Genomic DNA, 23,800 nt, shown 5'->3' with positions numbered 1-23,800 from the left:
GCCCCTTAAAGGGCTTCTGCACTTCTGAGGATTTTACTTTACTACATGTATTTGGGACTAAATTAACAAAAAAAAATCATTTTTGCAACTGGATTTTACTAAAACTTTTGCACAGTGTGCCTTCCATACTGCAACACAGAGGTTAGCTATAGAATGAGTCAACTGAGAATAAGTCAGAAAGCTGTTATGACAGTCCGACAAGGAGTTTGTAACTATTATCTGATCTCCTCTCTGCCGATTTATGACCACATCAAAGTAGAATATGCAGGAAAACAAAGCCTAGGGTGCAAATTTTTTAATAAAACTCAATTGCAAAAACATTTTCACAAAGGTGGACAACCTCAGCTGGCGCTTATTATGCATTAAACTCCATTTATGAGCACAGAGGTGGCCTAAAGCGGTGTCCACACAGCCATAATTCACAGTCTATATAGAGGCCACAGTGTCGGGACTGGCGGTGGTCTTCTAACCTAAACTTACAGCCTCAGAGACAAAAGGATAGGGTCAGGAGATCCACGGCCAATCCAGGCACTGCCGTCCATAAGAAGACAGTAGAATATGGTAGTTTGAACGAAGACTAACGTTGCTCTACCAGACACCTCCGACACCCAACGGACCTTACTGACTTAGATGCGGTAATGATTTCCATCATTTTGTCGTGAAGAATAACGCTGGGGATGAAGGGTCTGAACAAAGTCTCCGCCACCAGTGTGAACAGAGCCTAAACTAGACCGTTCCACCGTGTGGAGATTCGCCTTATACATTTGAAGACATGACATTAAGAGTCGGAGCACCCGCTTACCTGGCAGCCTCTCTTCTCTATTTCCATTATACACTTGTCCATGAGAAGTGGGACCATCAGTCCTGAATTTTCCTTCTCAACAACCTGTCGAGCGTCGACACCAAATATGATGGGTTCTCGATCCACTCCGAGACGGTCTGCAGAGTTCTCCCACTGCTCCATGAGGCTTAGCTTCACATAGATTAAGCCCCGGGGTTCCAATTTCACCGCCAGCTGATGGGTTTTTGTGACCCTAAAAAGTGCCGGCAGGATGACCGTCCCGTGGCAACAGACCCTATTCTTCTTTGGTGCTGGGTCCCAACTGAACACGACAAGTTTTAGGTGCTGGGCGTTCTCCAGCTCAATATTAAAGGTGTGATCCATATCTAGAAAGGAAGTCCTGCAGGTCAGCAAAGCCGTTCTCGCTTTATTCACAGAGTCAACCTGAATAGCACAAAATACATCCTTAGAGTCGATTCTTGGCGGCTTTAAGTCCTCGGCTCCGTAGAAATGAACGCTCATGAGTCCAGACACGTACTGGAAACACTTTGGTTGGTCAGAAAAGCTGTAGTGCCGGAAGGCATCAATGTCCAAATCCGACTTTGCGTTATTACTCGATAGGGGCTCCTTTCCCTTCGTGGGCCTGCTCTCCCCTCCATGTTTACCTGACTTGGCTATAAGCTCGGGGGAGTCGCCATCGCTCAGATAGCCCCCTTTACTCGAAGATTTGGATGTCCCAGAATTTTTCTTTTTATAGCTGTGCTGGGATGAAACACTGCTATCCAGGTGATAGCGGCTGATCACGTTCCTGCTGGCGGCAGCCGCTGCTTGCCCTAATGACGACAATGAGGTTGCATGGCCTGCTTCCTGACCGTTTCCTTTAGAGGTGGAAGACGGATTGTCGGAGTTTGAATGACTCCATGATGTTCCTTTGACACTCAACTTTCTGCTGAGCTCCGGCAATTTTTTCATTTTCATAGACAATTTCCGCACCGTCCTTGGAGATTTTATTTTATCTGGAAGAGACCAATTTATGCTTCCTCCTTTTTTTCCAGGATTGGGACTACAAGGTGGCGAGAAGTCAGCAGATCCAGGAGAAATAACCTTCGGACCTAAGAAAAAAAAAAAAAATAAAGTATGAGATTTTTTGCAAAGATATGATTTATATTCCTTTTAGACTTCACAAATTAACCCATTCATCCTTGAACATTTGTATGCCAACCATAAATGGTGGCTTCTTAGTGTAGATTATATAACATCTGTGAACTTCTCCCTTAATTCTAAGACAAATTCCCATCAGACTAAAAATAGTCCGGTGCGATGGGTCCGCATCCCATCATAACAGACTTAAGAGGTTTCCAAGAAGAATTTTAAGAGGGCTCTGGCAGCGAATCCGGAGAAACATCTTTACAAGGGGAACGTGCTGTGCACCAACAGAGAAACCCATGTAACGCTCGCTCTGGGAGGAGGCGGCGGGCGCAAATAATCCCCCACAATTCTCAATTCCCAGGATCTATATTGAAACTTAGGAGTTATCGCCATCTGCAAACTTATTATTTGGTAATATCTGTTCCTAAGAAAGCTGTGCGACACCCAATTAGGCTTTACATACTAACCAGCTTCTCATGCGCTTGGAGTAAAGCAGATTTGTAGAGACGGGGCGAATCGATTTACAGGACTCGGCCCATCGGTTACGTCTAATCTGTTGTCGCTGGACGGGTGGCCCGAGAACCGCCTCTTACCTGACGGCGTCTTCTTTTGATTAGCCGGCCTGGTGCAGCGCGGGGCCAGGAAGGTGAATCAAAAGAAGAGCAACAGATGCCGTCAGAGGCGGTTCTCAGGCCTCCTTTTCAGGGACCACAGATTATGGACGCAGCTGATGGACCGGGGGTCCTACAAATTGATTTGCGCCAACTATGCCAGGCAGGTAGTAGAGATCTTTTTAGGTGCAAGTGAAAGGAAAGGACTGCTTCCAGCTCCCGATAAAATACTTATCCATTAGAAAATTGCAAAAAAACACAAAAAAAAAAAACCAAAACCTTACTTACATGAGGATTTCAAAAATATAGCCATGTATAGCAGCTACGCATTTCAGACGCACTCCAGACTCCAGCATCCTTTATCTGAGCCATCTTATCGGGAGCTAGAAGCAACCCTTTTATTTCCCTCAACTTTGACATCACCGTTTTGATCTAAATGGATTTCCAAGATCCTTCACTATGAGAACTGTATCGGTTGAGCTGACTGCACATTTTTTTTCCATTTGCCACATCTTTATATGTGTGTGCTTGGTGGGCTCCCTTCTCATGTGGGACACAGCTTCTCATTTAAAGATTTTTCTGTATTTTCATGACTATGAAAATTGTACATTCACACTGAAGGCATCAAAACTATGAATTAACACATGTGGAATTATATACTTAACAAAAAATGCTGTATGGAGCGCTATGGCGGGGCCCACTATGCTGTATGGAGCGCTATGGCGGGGCCCACTATGCTGTATGGAGCGCTATGGCGGGGCCCACTATGCTGTATGGAGCGCTATGGCGGGGCCCACTATGCTGTATGGAGCGCTATGGCGGGGCCCACTATGCTGTATGGAGCGCTATGGCGGGGCCCACTATGCTGTATGGAGCGCTATGGCGGGGCCCACTATGCTGTATGGAGCGCTATGGCGGGGCCCACTATGCTGTATGGAGCGCTATGGCGGGGCCCACTATGCTGTATGGAGCGCTATGGCGGGGCCCACTATGCTGTATGGAGCGCTATGGCGGGGCCCACTATGCTGTATGGAGCGCTATGGCGGGGCCCACTATGCTGTATGGAGCGCTATGGCGGGGCCCACTATGCTGTATGGAGCGCTATGGCGGGGCCCACTATGCTGTATGGAGCGCTATGGCGGGGCCCACTATGCTGTATGGAGCGCTATGGCGGGGCCCACTATGCTGTATGGAGCGCTATGGCGGGGCCCACTATGCTGTATGGAGCGCTATGGCGGGGCCCACTATGCTGTATGGAGCGCTATGGCGGGGCCCACTATGCTGTATGGAGCGCTATGGCGGGGCCCACTATGCTGTATGGAGCGCTATGGCGGGGCCCACTATGCTGTATGGAGCGCTATGGCGGGGCCCACTATGCTGTATGGAGCGCTATGGCGGGGCCCACTATGCTGTATGGAGCGCTATGGCGGGGCCCACTATGCTGTATGGAGCGCTATGGCGGGGCCCACTATGCTGTATGGAGCGCTATGGCGGGGCCCACTATGCTGTATGGAGCGCTATGGCGGGGCCCACTATGCTGTATGGAGCGCTATGGCGGGGCCCACTATGCTGTATGGAGCGCTATGGCGGGGCCCACTATGCTGTATGGAGCGCTATGGCGGGGCCCACTATGCTGTATGGAGCGCTATGGCGGGGCCCACTATGCTGTATGGAGCGCTATGGCGGGGCCCACTATGCTGTATGGAGCGCTATGGCGGGGCCCACTATGCTGTATGGAGCGCTATGGCGGGGCCCACTATGCTGTATGGAGCGCTATGGCGGGGCCCACTATGCTGTATGGAGCGCTATGGCGGGGCCCACTATGCTGTATGGAGCGCTATGGCGGGGCCCACTATGCTGTATGGAGCGCTATGGCGGGGCCCACTATGCTGTATGGAGCGCTATGGCGGGGCCCACTATGCTGTATGGAGCGCTATGGCGGGGCCCACTATGCTGTATGGAGCGCTATGGCGGGGCCCACTATGCTGTATGGAGCGCTATGGCGGGGCCCACTATGCTGTATGGAGCGCTATGGCGGGGCCCACTATGCTGTATGGAGCGCTATGGCGGGGCCCACTATGCTGTATGGAGGGCTATGGCGGGGCCCACTATGCTGTATGGAGCGCTATGGCGGGGCCCACTATGCTGTATGGAGCGCTATGGCGGGGCCCACTATGCTGTATGGAGCGCTATGGCGGGGCCCACTATGCTGTATGGAGCGCTATGGCGGGGCCCACTATGCTGTATGGAGCGCTATGGCGGGGCCCACTATGCTGTATGGAGCGCTATGGCGGGGCCCACTATGCTGTGCGGAGCACTATGGCGGGGCCCACTATGCTGTGCGGAGCACTATGGCGGGGCCCACTATGCTGTATGGAGCACTATGGCGGGGCCCACTATGCTGTATGGAGCACTATGGCGGGGCCCACTATGCTGTATGGAGCACTATGGCGGGGCCCACTATGCTGTATGGAGCGCTATGGCGGGGCCCACTATGCTGTATGGAGCACTATGGCGGGGCCCACTATGCTGTACGGAGCACATCACACTAAGATGTCTCCTAGACCTAGAGAATACAGGAGTGCTAAGCAGAGCGAGGGCTCCTGTATATGGAGGAGTCCGGAGAGAAGTGCTGATAGCCATCTAATCTGTATGGGGCGCTTTACATGTAGACATACATACAGTGGGGATCCCAGGGATTGCAGCCTATGGCCACAGCCCCACGATCAGTATTTGGTCAGTATTTTTTCTCAGGAGTGGGAGCCAAAACCAGGTGAGGAACAATCAGAGAAAAGGTGTAATAGAAACAAGTCACCAATTCTGCATTTATCACCCACTCCTGGTTTTGGCTCCCACTCCTGAGAAATAATACTGACCGAATACTGATAGTGGGGCCGTGGTCTAACTCTTCGTCATTTCTGCTGCAAATCTACATCCAAACTTTGCACAGACTTCTTATGAACATAAAATTATGGACCATGATATATTTAATAGAGAATATATGTGTGTGTAAATATATATCATACATACATCTACATATATATAGATCTTTGGTTGTGCGACGCAGAAAAGGTGAACGGATGGACTCTACATGCCTGGTTCCCACCGTGAAGCATGGAGGAGGAGGTGTGATGGTGTGGGGGGGCTTTGCTGGTGACACTGTTGGGGATTTATTCAAAATTGAAGGCATACTGAACCAGCATGGCTACCACAGCATCTTGCAGCGGCATGCTATTCCATCCGGTTTGCGTTTAGTTGGACCATCATTTATTTTTCAACAGGACAATGACCCCAAACACACCTCCAGGCTGTGTAAGGGCTATTTGACCAAGAAGGAGAGTGATGGGGTGCTACACCAGATGACCTGGCCTCCACAGTCACCAGACCTGAACCTAATCGAGATGGTTTGGGGTGAGCTGGACCGCAGAGTGAAGGCAAAAGGGCCAACAAGTGCTAAGCATCTCTGGGAACTCCTTCAAGATTGTTGGAAGACCATTTCCGGTGACTACCTCTTGAAGCTCATCAAGAGAATGCCAAGAGTGTGCAAAGCAGTCATCAAAGCAAAAGGTGGCTACTTTGAAGAACCTAGAATATAAGACATATTTTCAGTTGTTTCACACTTTCCTGTTAAGTATATAATTCCACATGTGTTAATTCATAGTTTTGATGCCTTCAGTGTGAATGTACAATTTTCATAGTGATGAAAATACAGAAAAATCTTTAAATGAGAAGGTGTGTCCAAACTTTTGGTCTGTACTAAGTTATATATATATTTTACACACACACACACACACACACACACACACACACACACACACACACACACACACACACACACACACACACACACACACACACACACACTCTATTAAATATATCATGGTCCATAACTTTTATGTTCATAAGAAGTCTGTGCAAAGTTTGGATTTGCAGCAGAAATGACGAAGAGTTAGGCCACGGCCCCACTATCAGTATTCGGTCAGTATTATTTCTCAGGAGTGGGAGCCAAAACCAGGAGTGGGTGATAAATGCAGAATTGGTGACTTGTTTCTATTACACCTTTTCTCTGATTGTTCCTCACCTGGTTTTGGCTCCCACTCCTGAGAAATAATACTGACCGAATACTGACCAAATACTGATCGTGGGGCTGTGGCCATAGGCTGCAATCCCTGGGATCCCCACTGTATGTATGTCTACATGTAAAGCGCCCCATACAGATTAGATGGCTATCAGCACTTCTCTCCGGACTCCTCCATATACAGGAGCCCTCGCTCTGCTTAGCACTCCTGTATTCTCTAGGTCTAGGAGACATCTTAGTGTGATGTGCTCCGCACAGCATAGTGGGCCCCGCCATAGCGCTCCGCACAGCATAGTGGGCCCCGCCATAGCGCTCCGCACAGCATAGTGGGCCCCGCCATAGCGCTCCGCACAGCATAGTGGGCCCCGCCATAGCGCTCCGCACAGCATAGTGGGCCCCGCCATAGCGCTCCGCACAGCATAGTGGGCCCCGCCATAGCGCTCCGCACAGCATAATGGGCCCCGCCATAGCGCTCCGCACAGCATAATGGGCCCCGCCATAGCGCTCCGCACAGCATAATGGGCCCCGCCATAGCGCTCCGCACAGCATAATGGGCCCCGCCATAGCGCTCCGCACAGCATAATGGGCCCCGCCATAGCGCTCCGCACAGCATAATGGGCCCCGCCATAGCGCTCCGCACAGCATAATGGGCCCCGCCATAGCGCTCCGCACAGCATAATGGGCCCCGCCATAGCGCTCCGCACAGCATAATGGGCCCCGCCATAGCGCTCCGCACAGCATAATGGGCCCCGCCATAGCGCTCCGCACAGCATAATGGGCCCCGCCATAGCCCTCCATACAGCATAATGGGCCCCGCCATAGCCCTCCATACAGCATAATGGGCCCCGCCATAGCCCTCCATACAGCATAATGGGCCCCGCCATAGCCCTCCATACAGCATAATGGGCCCCGCCATAGCCCTCCATACAGCATAATGGGCCCCGCCATAGCCCTCCATACAGCATAATGGGCCCCGCCATAGCCCTCCATACAGCATAATGGGCCCCGCCATAGCCCTCCATACAGCATAATGGGCCCCGCCATAGCCCTCCATACAGCATAATGGGCCCCGCCATAGCCCTCCATACAGCATAATGGGCCCCGCCATAGCCCTCCATACAGCATAATGGGCCCCGCCATAGCCCTCCATACAGCATAATGGGCCCCGCCATAGCCCTCCATACAGCATAATGGGCCCCGCCATAGCCCTCCATACAGCATAATGGGCCCCGCCATAGCCCTCCATACAGCATAATGGGCCCCGCCATAGCCCTCCATACAGCATAATGGGCCCCGCCATAGCCCTCCATACAGCATAATGGGCCCCGCCATAGCCCTCCATACAGCATAATGGGCCCCGCCATAGCGCTCCATACAGCATAATGGGCCCCGCCATAGCGCTCCATACAGCATAATGGGCCCCACCATAGCGCTCCATACAGCATAATGGGCCCCACCATAGCGCTCCATACAGCATAATGGGCCCCACCATAGCGCTCCATACAGCATAATGGGCCCCACCATAGCGCTCCATACAGCATAATGGGCCCCACCATAGCGCTCCATACAGCATAATGGGCCCCACCATAGCGCTCCATACAGCATAATGGGCCCCACCATAGCGCTCCATACAGCATAATGGGCCCCACCATAGCGCTCCATACAGCATAATGGGCCCCACCATAGCGCTCCATACAGCATAATGGGCCCTACATAGGGGGTTGTGGGCCAAATATAATCACCCTGCGGGCCAGATTTTGACATGTATGTTGTAACGTGTGTTGGGGTCTTAAGAGATAAGAACTTTGCAGCAGGTCTGTCAGGGACATAAAGTTACAGAGCGAGTAAAAGCAAGAAAAATGGAGAAAGAAAGTTCGGTGAAAAACAAAGATGAGGAGAGAAGTGACCCTGAACGGTCGGCCTTGTATCCGGATATCCTGAGTGATGTGTTACATTCCTGAATCCAGGGTCAGAGCCGCAGATTTTCCAGGAATAGCTACAGCAGCGAAAAATAGAAGAAAAACACAAAACCCACATCCGGAGCCTGTCTATATATATGATAACGCCTTCCTCTAAACCGACCTGCAGCACTCCAGCAACTATAACTCCCAGCATCTCAGACTGGCGGCTAGTGGTAGTTTCACAACAGCTCAAGTCCCACAGGTTGCTAAACCCATGTCCAAAACATGGACTTCTCGCTTCTGTGAAACTATCACCTCCATTATTGTATTGCTACAACAGCAAGAGCTGCGCTGAAACTACGACTCCCATCAGGCCCCGAATCTGGATCAAAAGGACCAACGGAGGGCGCGCCGATGCAGAAATAAAGACAAATGGTGCTTCATGTATACACGTGGAGGGCACATAGGAGCCGTTTATGGAGGGGATGGGGGCGGGGGGCGCTCACGTCACATACGCTCTATTTACCAGAGCAGGACAAAGCCCCTCTCATATGGCAGTAACAAGTCACAGAAAAGCAGGATATTAAACCTTCTCTGCTTTTCTGGCTCCGTTAACATAACATCGCTCAGATTAGATTACATAACAGAAGACGACCGGAGACCGGCAAAGAAAAGTTTTTGAAAGACATTTATTTTTCTTCCCGCTAGAACTGCCTAAACAGCATAAAGGCTGCCGCCATCAGAGGAACATGTATAATATACGTGTAGACGGACCAATAATAATATACTGGGATCAAAAATCCCTGTCTAGAAAGAAAGACTGCCTGTTGCCCATAGCAACCAATCAGACCTCAGCTTTCATTTCTAAAAGAGCTCTGTCAAAATGAAAGCGGAGCTGTGATTGGTTGCTATGGGTAACAGATTTCTAATAGCTGAGGCCTAGCGTTTATTTTTTTTTTTTTGTAACAGGCATCATCTATCTAAATGTGCATTAGAGAAACGCCTACATTTGACAAGTCTGACCGTTCGTTTAGGAATAATATTGCTAAGGAAAAGCAGAGAAGTTGCCCATAGCAACCAACCAGTTCAGTTTACATTTTCCAAAAAAAAGGGGCTGAAATCTGGTTGCCAAGGGCCACTACTGCACTTTTGCACTATCGTTAATATATATCCCTCAATGACTTCTGCAGAATATTCCAGAAAAGTACCAGCAGCCCTAGGACAACCCATACCCATATGCCCCATTAGCGACTTCCTGCTGCCTTGAGTATAAAAGTGGCGCGGTTATAGTCACTGTGAACCCCAACTCCCATTCTCTCCAGTGAAAGCTTTCATTAGCAGCTCATCTTCTTTAAAAAAGGGGAAATATTCTTTTTTATTTCACTTAAATGCACGCATTTTGAGCTAAAAATCACTTTTGCAATTTAGTTTCATTACAAATTTTGCAGTTTTGCTTTTGTAAGCCCTTTATTCCTTGCATATTGAAATTTGATGTGGTCTGGGGTCAGAAAAAAAACTAAAATAATTACAAATTCCCCTATTTGGACCCTCAGGAGCTTACTGTGATTCTCAGTTAACCCATTCTGCAGCTAGCAATAGACGGTGCAGCACACAAGCTACAGAAGGCAAACTGCAAAATGTTTAATGAAAATTACAAAAATTATTTTTTAGCCCCCCCAAAAAAAAAAAAAAAAAATTGTCCCAAAAGGTGGATAATTACAAAATGGTGTGAGATCTGGTAACAAACGTGAAAAACTAGTAAAATAAAGTACGGGTGGGCCAATTTACTATGGTGTAAATTGGTTTAACAACTGAGCCTCTAGAATTAGCACAGCTCGCGGATAGGCGGCGCCTTCTTTTGCATCACAAGTAGCAACAGATGCACACGGCTTACGTCCAATTATATGGACCAACAAATTAATCTGCACTCTAAAGTTAGCTATATATGGCGGTGGCTACTCTGAGCTTGCACCTGTTCACACCTGTTTTCTGTTTTGAAGTGATGATCAGTCTGACAATTATATGGACCAAACATGGTAGAGTGGTGCTTATATGTTTTAAGATAATGTTGTGCCAAAACTGGGGTCTTATTCAAGACCAAGTGCAAGTTATAACATCACATAATACAGCAGAGGGTCCTACCAGGGTCATAAGATCCACATGCAGGTGGCTCCTCCGTAGACAGGGATGCTGCCGTCTTGGACACAAATCTCTGCTTGCACAGCTGCACGCCATAGTCCATTGAATCCATGGAATCTCCGTTATTATCCGTGGCTGGAGCCAGCGGCTCGCCCTGACCTGGCAGGCATCCTGGTCTTGTAGGTACTTCAGACACGTCATATTCAGATTCACAAGAGGTCAGGTCGGGAAAGCTTTTGGGGCAGATGTGAGGTTCATCATCCTCGGGGATTGGATTGTACCAAATTTCCCCTTCATCATCAGCATCATTGTCTTCACTCAGGTCAGAGGTGCCAGCGGGCACACGTGGGACGGTTGGCACCAACGGCGCGGTCTCCGTTGCTTTGCTGGACACATCTCTGTCTGGTCGTGATAGTTGGAGGACTGTTTCTTTAATGACTTTGTGACTGGAGTTCCAGGTTTGATGGCTCCGTTTCTGGCTCTCGGTCACGTGAGGGTACTTATGGGTGCTCTGGGTTAGCCAGTTCCGTTTTTTGGATACGGTGATGTGGTTGTTTTGAAGGTTGTGTTGGTTCACCTCGGTGACTTTAAGATCTCGTCTGATGACTGCCGAGGAGTAGGTGTTCTCGATGAAGTCTGTACCGGAGAGAAAACAATAGTGAGACTCAACCATCATATAAAGTATATTCAAACAACTCAAAAATGGCAGAAGACTTTGTGAAGGCATGAAAATAAGTGTAGCCAGCGCCAACAAGTGCACAACAGATATCGAGGAGGTAAAAGAATTTTACATTTACATCCAGAGTATACAACGGCATCAATATGGATAACAGTGTGGGGGGGGGGGCTCAAGCATCCTGGTATAGGCCATACTGTCTCCTCACACAATGGTCCAGCTTTAGGAAACTCCTCATTCTGCAGATCATTGGGGGGGGGGGGGGGGTCACGACAGTATTCTGTGGCTGATGCACAGGAGCCCAGCAGACCACGTCCTACCTGTCATCCACCGCCTACCTGCCATCATCAGTGGCTCCCCTTTTGATTAGCCGGACTGGTGCGACAGCATTCACAGATACAACGTCGCCGGTGGTTCGTAGGGCTCCAACCTAGGAGCCCCGGACTAAAACAAATGTATTCACTTATCTCTAAATCCCACCGAAGAGGAAAACAAGGAGGCCACAAGCAGCTGACGTACCATGCACAACCACGGATAGCTATAGCACTGTACCCAGATACACAAAGCTGATAAGATGGGAGGTGGACCAACCACATTGTTCAAAGCCCTGGGTTGTGGGATGAACCTCTGCGCACACAGCGATGTGTGCAACTCTGACAAGAGGACTCGGGAGTATAGTTCGGCAAAGATATATGTCCCATTATAAAAAATACACACCGCACAGGATACAATTATTTTTCTTTAATGGCCTCTATCTTGGCAAGAACCATCTGCTACACTTACTACAGGAGGATATATACTGGCCTGATGGAGCCCTATGGATGCAGTCAGTAATATTCTGGCAAAAGTCTTGGCGTATAATTTCAACATATGCACCAACTGTAATATATCTCCCCAATACTGCGGAGATTATGGCACACGTTCCTGAAGACCATAGTCTACATAGGGCCACAAAGAATTATAAATGGCCATCAGGTTGGAAGAATAGAAGGAACAAGGCGAAGAGGAAGACCAACAACCCGATGGCTTGATACTATGAAGATAATAGCGGAGAAGACCCTGGTGGACCTATCTAATCTAGACTTGCACAAGACCGATCTTCATCCATCAAGTCGCCATGGCTCGAGCTGAAGGCAGGTGATAATGAAGCAGTTAGGGGGCTCCCGATACAGAATTTGGCCCAAGCGACAGCTCAAAGCAGCATTTCAGAACGTCACATGGACAGAGACGACTGAACGGGATCTTGTTAATTGCATCCATTCATCAGGCCATTAGCATCAAGGGGACGATTACGGCACAACATATGCTCTCCATTCATCTCTATCTACACGTCCTCACAGGCTGCACAATACCGCCGCATTAAACCCTTGTTTACCCAATCCCTTCTATTAATGTCGCCCTGGATAATGCTGAGATTACAGCAGGCAATTTGTAGACACTGAGCAGGCCTTGAGCAGACCGCAGTTCTCATCCGGCCTCATGTTCTCCGGGAGGAGGGGTGGATATTGGCAGAATATAGTTTGGCCATTCAGGATGTGTGAAGCCTTTGACAGCGCTGGGTACGATACCACGGACAGGTTTATACTTGTGCTGCATTCCACCAAAAGCTCAGAACGGACTGGAAGTCATCGCTATCTCCAACATCGGCTGATGATTAACCAGAGGAGGTATTAATTCAGACAATTAGGTCTACTCAATGCCAGATATGTCCCTGGGTCAGCGATAAAATTTAGTGGGGCAATTGTTTTTGTTAAGTAAAAATTAAGTCCTTTATCTGTTGCGAAATTGTTAAAAAATTCTAATTTCTGGGAAAGCTGGGTGGCAAGTAATAAATCCACTACCACCCAGTCTGCCTAGATTTGGCATTCAGCTATCTAGAGAACTAATGGCCATAGAGTGGTGAGAAAATTATATGGTCGATCTGCAGTCATTTGCTGGCGTATTAACACATACCGACTTTCAGAGTGCACAGAAGACAGTCCATAAACTGTCACTGTTATCAGAAGCTCGTATCCTGTTTACAAAGTGATGTGCTGCCGATAATTTTTATGCACGCATAAAAATTATCACTCAAAGAATGAAAGTTTTACTGGTTCATGGGCTGATTGCAAGCCTGTATGGACGGGTCAATAATCGGGAACCAGCGTCCCTACACATAATTAATGGATCCTCTAAATATTCCTAAACCCTTAAAAACTAATTAACAAAATTGGATTATGTATAGAAAACCGGGCCTATCTTGCGACCTGATCTAACACCCTATGATGCTGTTAGTTTGGGTCATGAGGCCAATGGTCATGCCGGGACTCGAGGATGTAATACAGACAAGAAAATTGCCGATAAGAATTTTTTTAACATGACGGCTCATGGGGATTCACGTTTCATATAAGCAGCGACGTGGGTGAACCTGAACTGATGGGTATTGGACACCAGACAGACTGGAAAAAAATTTGTTTGCAGCAATTTCTGTTCTAGTTTTTGCAAAAGCCATTGCAAAACTACAAAAAAAAAAAAGGGTCAAAACACAAGCACAAAAAAGCAGCTAGCTGGATCTACTAAACGAATCAATACATTAGCTAAAAATGCCAACTAGATTTTCTGTAAACGGGCCAGGCAAGCACCAACTAGAGGACAGAGATACACGGGAACGGAAATGCTCACTGTAGCAGTCAATTAACACTCCGTCCCCAAAAGTGACCTTTCGGTTGTGCACTTCCTCTTGGGATTATATGCACGGAGCTATTTTTATAATCCCAGGGGCCTGAATGTGGGAACGGCTCCTTGGTGCAGATGTTGCCTTGGTTTTCAGCAATGACTTTTTGCATTAAATGAAATGAATCAGTATAATAATGCCATTGATTGATTCTCCCCAGCAATGAGACATAGGATAGTTGACCAGTTATTAAAAGGGGCGGTCCCACAGTTACAAGGAAGGGATGTCACCTTATCTCTTGGACATAGAGTTACACAAGGGCATCTCTTGTGTTGGAGAATGGGCACTTGCAATACTTCATTTCTCCTGTGGAGGAGTGTGGCACCCCTGCAGGGGATTACCACAGGATCCATAGGTGCAGGGAGAGATGAACACTTGGGCACACACAACACCTTCCACCCCAGGTCTGAGGGGAGGAGTCCATTTCCAGGGAGACAGCAAAGTGGCAGTTAGTCTAGAGACGGGTGAAGGAGGAGAGAGACAGAGAGCTGTTGGCTGGGACCAGTGAAGCCCTGAACTAGGAAACAGGTCTGTATTGTGAAGCGCCCTAGAGAGAGGGACGGAGGCTAGAAGGAGAAAGAAAGAGATAAAACTATTATCCCTTTAGCTCACCCGGACACCGGAGTCCGAGATTGCTATTAATTCAGGAATAGCATAGAAAACCCGGACAGATCAGGAGGATCTACTCCCCCTGAAGAAGGGGAAAGAGTTGCCAAACTTGACCAAGTATAGGAGCAGGGGCCCAGAAAGAGTATTGGTAGCCCCAAGGAAAGGTCCTCATTGTCAGTTGTGGAGAAGGACCCCAAAGAAAGTAAAAGGTGGCAGGTTCAGCTTAAGGCAGGACTGACCCCAAACAAAGCACACAGTGTTAGAGGAGGCCTCACCAATCTCCAGAGTGAATATCTCTACCTGCACCGAAAACCTGGTTACCCTCCTGAACTGTACCTGTTACCGGACATCAGTAAAAGAAAGGTACTGAAACAAAGACTTAATGTGTGTGTGTGCCTACTATGACATTACTGCCTATAGCGTTCGTACAAGCTGTATGCCGATCACCTCAGCAACCATACACAGCGCTGGTAACCGATCTTATCAGTTACCACAGGAGGCGTCAGGACACAATACTCCCATCACCCTCACCCCCATCCCTTTACTGACGGTCCAGGGCACGGAACCAGGAACCGACCAACCGTGATCCCCACAGAAGTAACCCATCCATCCCGGTATCCGAGCACCCCTACCCCTGTCGACCGACTCAGTTGCTGCACAGTTGATCACTGATTGTCTTAACAGAGGGAGACTTTGTGATCTGCATTTTCTAGAGGACCCTACTGTCAAGCAAACATTATCCAAACTGGAGATCCCCTTTAAGGTCAGTTTTACAGTATTGGGCGAAGTTTGTCGCTGCCTTCTTATCAATAGTTTTACAATTTGTTTCATTGTAATGTGTCTAAACACAGCATTTTGCACGTTCAGGTAGAATAGGATTTTTTTTCCATAGGCTTCTCAAGAGGACAACACAAGAAAAGAAAAAAAAAAAAAAAAACTTCCACCAAAACATCTTTAGGGTATGCGTGTGCAGAAACCAAGTGGAAGTTCTCCAAATCTTTATCAAATACTCAAAACTTGAAGGTTCTGTTCATTTTCGGCTTTGAAAAAGCTGCAAAAAGACTCAGAAGAGCATGTTCTTGTTTTTTTCCCCAAACAGAAAAAAAAATGCTAAAAAGGGCAAAATCCGAGAAGGAACAGAAGCCTGGAAAACGAGAGAACAAGAAAACACATGGCATGCAACATGGTGCAAAGCTTAAAGTGGACCTGAGCTTGCTGCCAGTTGTAGTTTGATAGCTTTCTAATAGCTGCAGAACCAAATGGATCTCGTAGGTACATGTCAGTGCAAGGTATTGGTGGTGACCAACTGCAGATGTAGTTTCTCCAACAGCTGGAGACAACGGCTACAGAGCAAACCAACCTTTCACCAAGACATCTGTGTATGTGGACGTCTCACACACAGCTCTCCTAACAAAGGGCCATTCACATCAACGTGGTGTCATAATTCCAGGAACTGAAATCTCCGTGTGGTGCCAAAGGGGTGAGAGAGTCACAGAACCTTCTTTCTGGAAAGCAGCGGTGATCCAGAACGTGTGGACTTCACCGATATGACATGTACCAAAGACAGATCTGTGCCTGGAATGAAGCTGTAGCCCCATCTCCTGTAATGCGATTTAAGTGGGTAAAATGGGAAATGAGGCATATATAGTTCACTGCTGGATTTGACACTTTTTTTTTTTTTTTTTTTTTTTTTTTTTTTGATTCCCGGATAATTTGTAGCAAAATGACAGATTGAACTCAATGGTGAAAATTCACAACTGGAGTTGCCCTCCGACTAGGACATGAAAGCCACCAGGTGATATAGAAGTTGCACAAGCTATCACTCGGTGACAGTCTACCCGTTCTTATTGATGCCCAGCTGACACCGCTGCGCTCTGCGATTGTCCAGGGTAGGTCGCAGGCTTGGAAATCTACTAAAAGGCCCCCATACACATTAGACTTTTAGCAGATATCTACGAGCTCAGCCGATGGTCTAATCTGTATGGGGGGCACCGGCCGACTGCTAGTCAGGGGAGATGTCGTTTGGCATGGCCAATTTCAGACTGCCGATCCCTTTGCTTTCTTGGAGATAAGCTGTCGGACGAAATATCAGTCAGTAACTTTCTCATAAAGAACAAGGGAGCAAGCGCGCGTGGGAGGGGCGGCAGAGATGGCTGTCGGTGTCGTTCAGCTATCTAATGTGCATGGCCGGCTTTTGGTCTTGCAGATTTTTTATTTTGAGGACCATTTACACTGGGAGATCAAAAATACTGGTGAGAATTAATTTGTCTAAAAATTATCATTTTGCGGCCTCACAGACAAGCATCTTTTAAGCATTAGCAGAGACAGCAGAAAAGCAATCTAGAAAGGCGATCCTGAAAAACCTGCAGTTATTGTTACATATTACTATGCGTCATTTAAATGTTTAAGTCTCCTTATATCGATCACCTTTTTTTTTTTTCTTTCAGATTTACCGCCAGGTATCAATGTGTCCTTAGATGTAGGCCTGTACAAGCCAGGAAGAGGTAGCACTATACAGCGACACTGCGCCATACACTAACTGATGTGAACACTACGGTCAGTCACGGGAGCCGCCATGTAGCGCCAGATTTGTTTTCCTTCCCTCGGTTGAATAAAAGGCCATTTAGTAATTTCTGGCTGCAGGCGAGAGCCAAGTTTACTGCAGTCAACGCTCTTTTTCTGCCTCTCTACTTAAGTGTTATGATAACGTGACTTTTTGTGAACACGATCAATTCTAATCAAGATCTACCAACAAAGACTATGCCACACTCAATGCCAGGAGGTAGCACTGAAAGCTGGCATCAGATGGCATTCTGGTCAAAATGTAGAAGTCAGTATCTCTACTTCCCCCTTTGTTAACCCAAACAAGTTATCCCCTATAAAATGGAGGCCCTACCAAATCGACAAAACCAGATACTTGTGCCCGTACCGTGCCATTCAAGTCTATGACAGATACCCGAGTACAGACTTGAATGAAGCAGCAAGGAACATGTACTATCTGACCACAAGTTCCCTCTAAGGAAGAACCAGGGAGAAGTTACCCCCCATTCTGGCAATCAAGGGTTTTGTGGTCACAAAATGCTCTCAAAAAAAGAATTTGCAACGTGACAGAAGAGAATAGATTTTAATGTATTATTTTTGGACACAAAATGTGCAGGAACACTTGGCAGCACGTCCTGCGAATACCCTGGAATGAACCACACACAATCTCCGAATGTCCCACCACCGCTGGGAAAAAAAAAAAAAAAGAATAAATCTTCCTGAAGCTGTCAGATAAGCCCAGGGGCCTGTATGAACACGGCTCCAAATTCCTGGTCTGCTCTGCCCACAGCAATGACATCTCAACAATTGGCACCGAATGGCTGGAATATTTACATTCACCGCAGAGCCAATAACGGGATAAAACTCGCAGATCTGCAGGAGACGGGCTCGTTCTGCTTTACTTGCAGACAGAGGGATAACTGGGATGGATGTTTTTTTGCAGGAAATATGAATCATGTAATAACCCCCATTAAGCAGTCTCTAAAATCTCAAAATAGCCAAAAAAAAACAGAGCAAACCCCAATGCAGGGTGTCCGATGCCAACCTGTCTGCCAGGACCAGAGGGTGCAAAGGTGATCGCTCAGAAAATCTGTACTGGTCTACAACTTGTACCACAACAGGTACAGGGGATGGAAGACTACAACTCCCAGCAGGTTCTGACAGCCACAACATGGCACCTAGTTGTTTACAGAGTGCCACACCAAAAACACAACAGGTTTTCTGCCAGCATCAGAGGAATCACGTCCAGTCCTTTGCATGCTGCAGACAATCACTGGCCTTAGTGGTGACTATCATATGCTTAGTACGTGACCGCTGAGGCAGCGATTGGCTGCAGCGGTCAGGTACCCGATAGAGGAGTCCACACAGACCACACTTTGACATTCATAACTCAATCTATTTCTCAGCAGCAATACTGGAAACAAGGCCATTATCAGTAATCTGTATGATCAAATGATCCACCCCCATTGGTCACGCCTCTGGTTTTTGGCTGAACATCTAGTACTAATAAAATAGTAGGACCGGGCATTCAAAAAGTGTTATCCTTCTATAATCAAGAGAAGACAAGCCGTCGAGTCGTGTGGCAATGGCCTAAGGTGGTCAGACATGATGACCACGCTTGGATCATAATACCTGGAGCAACCGTATTATGATCTGAGCACAAGAAGCTCTTTACGGACGTGCGAAACCGATCGCAGACTAAAAAAGGTGCCCGTTTCAGAAGAACGAGTTTTCACCATTAGGCAGAGGGGAAGAAAAATCAAAGATATTAAAAAGGGGCTGGCTGGGGTCAGCAAAGCATTGCTGCCTTCTACCAGAAACAACGCCACCCCAGGCAGCTGGTATTGCATGTCATCTCCACCGAGGTTTATGGTACAAAGCTGCAATACCAAAATACGACTTACAGACAGGGGCGGCGATGGTTTTGGATGAAGGCCACCATGTTTTTCTAATCTTGGACAACCTCCTTATTTTCAATATGCCAGATCCCTTTGCTCTCATAGGAAATAAGGTGTCTGGAAAAGCTCCCACCATTCAGAATAAGAGTACAAGCACGCTCAGCTGAATCAAGCGTGCCCGAGCATCGGGAAGGCAGGAAGAATCTGAACAGCGACAGTACATGGCAACACTAGACTAGGCACAAATAACGGTTACGGCAAAACTAAGCAAATGATTCTCTACGCGAATACTGGATAACCAGGTATGGTCAGGAAATACTGAGTTACCACGAAGCCCGAAATTCTGCAATTGACCCCAGCAGTTTAACCCTGTATTATTAAAAACACAAAAAGAGGACGTCTGACCGCCAGCTTCCTCCTAAACCCGCAGCCACATATAAATGTATCCCCGACCTAATTGTCTAACTGAGAAACAAATTAGTACCAGCAAAGTCTATAATTTGCTGCTGATCTCCGAGGCTGGGAAACAACAATCCCCGGCTCAGAGTCGTAATCTGAAAACTATGTTGGATATTTAATGTGTAAAAGCAAAAAGCGCCTCACTAGGAGAAAAAAAAAAAAAAGACTAAATCATAGCGACCTAAACTCAGGCAGAGCGAAGAGCAGTTAATGGGCAGTGAGCGCGACGACGGCGGCTATATCTTTATATGGTATTAACAGTCAGAGGGAACAAAGGAATCTGCTCTGTTTAGTCTGCACTGTGACAGCTCCGGCTTCCTATATACAAACGTTACAAACATCGGATACATTGTATTTACTGCACAAGGAAATCATAAAGTATCCAAGAAAGGAAAGGGGGGAGAATACCACTACTAAAACCAAGGGACACTTTGCCATCACCTTGTCAGGACTTGCAGACACTGTGCTGTGTATGCGGCCAAAGACTTTATACACCATGTAAATAAAGTGTGCACAACACCAAAGATGTAAAAGATGCATGCAACACGGAGGGAATATCATCCACCGATATACAAGAGAGCGAGATATGTACAAGGATATGCTCATGCAATACGGCATCGCAAAACCCCAAACTGAGGAATACAGAATACGACCCATCACCAAGTGTCACCTAAGAGAAGAGCTAGTGGTCATTGGTTGGTTCAGGCCTGGAGCCGGGCCCGTGCCCTGCTCGCCTACCTGATTTGTCCTGGAGAAGATCAGATTTGGTGCTAGCCTCCGACTTGCGAAAGCCGCCGCCGGCTTTCTGGGACGATCCGATGAGCCGTTCCTTCATTTCCAGAGACAATAAGCGTCCTTTGTACATCCACTTCTGCATTTTCCGGACGGTGAGTCCTGAAGGTTTGGGTGAAGAGCCGCCCTGGTCTTCCACTATGGTATCATCATTCCCGGTGATGCCAAAGTCCCCTGGCGTCCCAGGAAGGCTCTGGATGCCGCTCTCGGCTGCCCTCCAGTTCACGGTGGATAAAATGTCTCGAGGACTGCCCTCGCTGCTGTCCACATCAGCCTGGTGGCCAATCGAGCCCTGACTGTGCCCAAAATCGCACTCAGAAGACAAGCTGCTATTGACGGGGCTGTACTTAATCTGACTGTCACTACAGCACTTATGGAATGGCTCCAGGGACGGAAGGGTATATACCGTATCCACGCTTTTGCTAATTCTTCGCATTCTGCTCAACTGGGCAGTCATCAACGCATTCAGGGACACTAAGTCGCTATGGGAGACTTGTTTAGGACTGGCCTCATCCGAAGACCACACGTCGCTTTCCACAACCCGGGTGGAGGACTGGGAATAGACGCTATCTTGGGACTGGGAGCTGGAGGGGCAAGTTTCTAATCTGGTGCCCATCTTATTGGTATGGCTTTCCAGGGGCATGTCATGCATGGCATGAATTAATAAGTAATAGGCCTCCTGCAATTGAGACCGGAGTCTATCAGTTTCCAGGTAAATGTCTAAATTGCCTTTTCTGTCCAGGTGAGTCTGCGGGGTCAGGACTGCCATCCCTGTGTACTGGTTATGGCACCGGGAGTCACTAGTGCCAGTGATCAAGAGATTCTCATTATCGTAATAATCGTCCTCCTCGCTGTCCTCAGAATGTCTCTGGATGCCCCCATAAAACGATCCTCCCGCCAGAACCAGAGGCGGGTTACGGCCATTGACTGTGTCCCCGCCAGATGCGCAGCACCCACCACCCACACGGGGATCTTGGGGGACACTCCTGTCTGGCAGATGAGGGTATATGAAATTCAGGGGGGAAGGTGCACTGTGAGGGGGCCAGTGTTCCTCAAAATCAGGGCTCAGGCTATATGGGGCACTAATTGGGGTTTTTAACAGAGGAGCATCCAGGATCCGATGTCCAGAGTAGGAATAACATCCTTGACTGTTAGAAAAGTGGGGAGGACAGGGGTCTTCAAAGTCCAAATTGCTGTAGTGAGAGTGTCTGCACCCCACGGAGTCCCTGCACCCCATAGCTGCCTGCTCCCATTGGGAGGGGTGATTGTCATTGTTATTGTTGTGATTCGGGGTATTCCACCCTCCGGGAGGCCCAGCGCTGCTCCTGGGGGGATGCACTAGAGACCCCAACAAAATCTCAACAGGATCCCCCACCTTGCACCCCATTTCTCGCCTTATGGTGTCAGTTCTGCATCCTGTATCTTGCCGCATAGTGAAAGCCCTGCACCCCATGCCCTGCCCCCTGGTGTCAGCCCTGCACCCCAAGTCTGCACTGCATCCCTGCCCCCTGGTGTCAGCCCTGCACCCCAAGTCTGCACTGCATCCCTGCCCCCTTGTGTCAGCCCTGCACCCCGGGATCTCCGGGGTTCCTGCAGTCACGCAGCCATTGCACTGCCCGGGTGCCCCTCCACGCTCCGGCTGTCCGGGCACCCTGCGCCCAGCGCTCCCGGGCGGCTCTTTACCTTCTCCGTTAGCGCGTCCCCCCGCCGGCCCCTTCTTGGATCTCTTCCCCCGCAGTTTGGATAAAGTCCTCCGCAGAGGATCAGCCATTCCTTCCCAGTGCCCTCAGCAGGAGCTGCTCCGGGCGGTGGAGAGTCCGTGAGAGCCCGGCTCCATAGTGTCCAGTGTCCCCAGGCGGTATAGCGCATGTACTGGCTGATGCTGCGCTGAGTGTCCCGGCTGCCGTGTCCTCTCCGGTTCCCGGCTGTGCGCTGTGTGTCGGGGCCGCTCTCCGGGGCTCCTCTCCCTGCACATACTTGGAATATTTCTGGGGTGAGAGGCCGCGGGTCCGCGCCTGCGCAGTGCACCAGAGGGGGCGGGGCTGAGGGGACCAGTCCCGGTTATCTGATCATGTGATCTACAACCTGTGGCTCGTCAGCTGTCGTGAAAGGAGCGCTCAGCATCATGGGAGTTGTAGTTCTGCTCCACTCCTGCCTCATAGACCGAGTACATGGCACCAATGTAAAGTGGAGTGTTTCCATAGTCTGTATGACCAAGGTTTGTGTGGGTCCTTCAGGTGACATGGTCATGGACCCCTCTTTCAAATGTTTTTAAGCAATATTTTTAGCTCCTAAAAGTTTCAAAAACCTCAGTGTGTACAGAGACTTAGGAGTCAGCTTGAGCATCATTGTCAGGACTCGTGCATGTGCAAAACATGCGAAAAAATGCATCAGAGCAGTGCATGCTAACACTTTACATGTAACCAGTTGGTGTGTATGTAAGGACTGCCATGGATGTCCCCATTGACTCGCCTTGGCCGGGGTGCTGCCGTTCTGCATATGGCGAGCTCAAGGAGGTAAGATCGTTCTAAGGACTCTTCTGACCAGGGGCGTACATAGGAATCATGGGGCCCCATAGCAGAAGTTCTAAATGGGCCCCCTCCCCCCACAAAAAAAATGTAAATAATTGTCGGGGTCACAGAAGAGCAGATCTCACAACTTTTCATCCTTTAGGCTATGTGCCCACGTTGCGGACCTGAAGCATATTTTTTACGCTTCTCCCTGGCGGGAAAATCGCATGCGGATATTACATGCGGTTTTCCCGCCAGGTAGAAGCGTTTGTGAGGCGTCTTTGCATGCATTTCCGCATGCGGGTTATCAAGCACTTCTCCAAGCATCACTTGGAAAAGTGCTTGACAACTTGTTCAGAATGGTAAAAAATAAAAAAATAAACTTTATACTCACCTTCTGATGCATTCTCTGCCCCGTCCGGAGGCTTGAGCGGCTCACGCTGTTGTGTGCAGGACCTGCGGTGACGTCATTGAGTCATGTGGTGGGTCACATGACTCAATGACGTGGCAGGTCCTTCAGACAACAGCGCGACGGAAGGAAAACATCAGAAGATAAGTATAAACTTTATTTTATTCTTTTTTTTACAGGTTCTTTGGTACCCAGGTCTGGATGAGAGTCTCCTCTCATCCAGACTTGGGTACCATCCGCACATTGATTCCGCTGCGCTTCCGCAAAATTAATGAACATGCTGCGGATTTTTCACCGCAGCATATACGCTGCGGAAAAATCCGCAGCATGGGCATTGACATTGCGGAATGCCATTGGGGACCATGGGGTGCGGATATACATGCTTTTTTCAAGCGTTTACGCTGCGGAAATTCCGCAGCATATACGCTTGAAAAACGCTACGTGGGCACACAGCCTTACATAGTAATTTTCCTCCTGCTGAAGTCCTAGATTCCTCTTTCATTGCCCCATAACGTGTGATGCCAACAAAAGTGC

General features: G+C 48.4%; 1 protein-coding gene across 2 annotated transcripts in view; it reads right to left on the bottom strand.

Moving 5' to 3' along the window:
- SYDE2 (synapse defective Rho GTPase homolog 2) overlaps window positions 1-22,414 on the bottom strand; it is a 40,554-nt gene extending 18,140 nt beyond the window's left edge. The window contains exons 1-3 of one of the 2 annotated variants that reach the window (XM_073643562.1): window positions 20,294-22,414; window positions 10,663-11,295; window positions 803-1,893 (exon numbers count right to left, since the gene is read on the bottom strand). In XM_073643562.1, the coding sequence (XP_073499663.1) occupies window positions 803-1,893; window positions 10,663-11,295; window positions 20,294-22,118 (3,549 nt within the window). In that variant the 5' untranslated portion in view covers window positions 22,119-22,414. The remainder of the gene's footprint in view (window positions 1-802; window positions 1,894-10,662; window positions 11,296-20,293) is intronic. The other variant, XM_073643563.1, reaches the window with a different exon arrangement.
- Between the last annotated feature and the right edge of the window lie 1,386 nt (window positions 22,415-23,800).

Source organism: Phyllobates terribilis, unplaced genomic scaffold (genome assembly GCF_046119375.1).
Source record: "Phyllobates terribilis strain yellow unplaced genomic scaffold, ASM4611937v1 Scaffold_8__6_contigs__length_399053987, whole genome shotgun sequence".
Classification (NCBI taxonomy): Eukaryota; Metazoa; Chordata; class Amphibia; order Anura; family Dendrobatidae; genus Phyllobates; species Phyllobates terribilis.
This window is presented reverse-complemented; position numbering and strand designations above follow the sequence as displayed.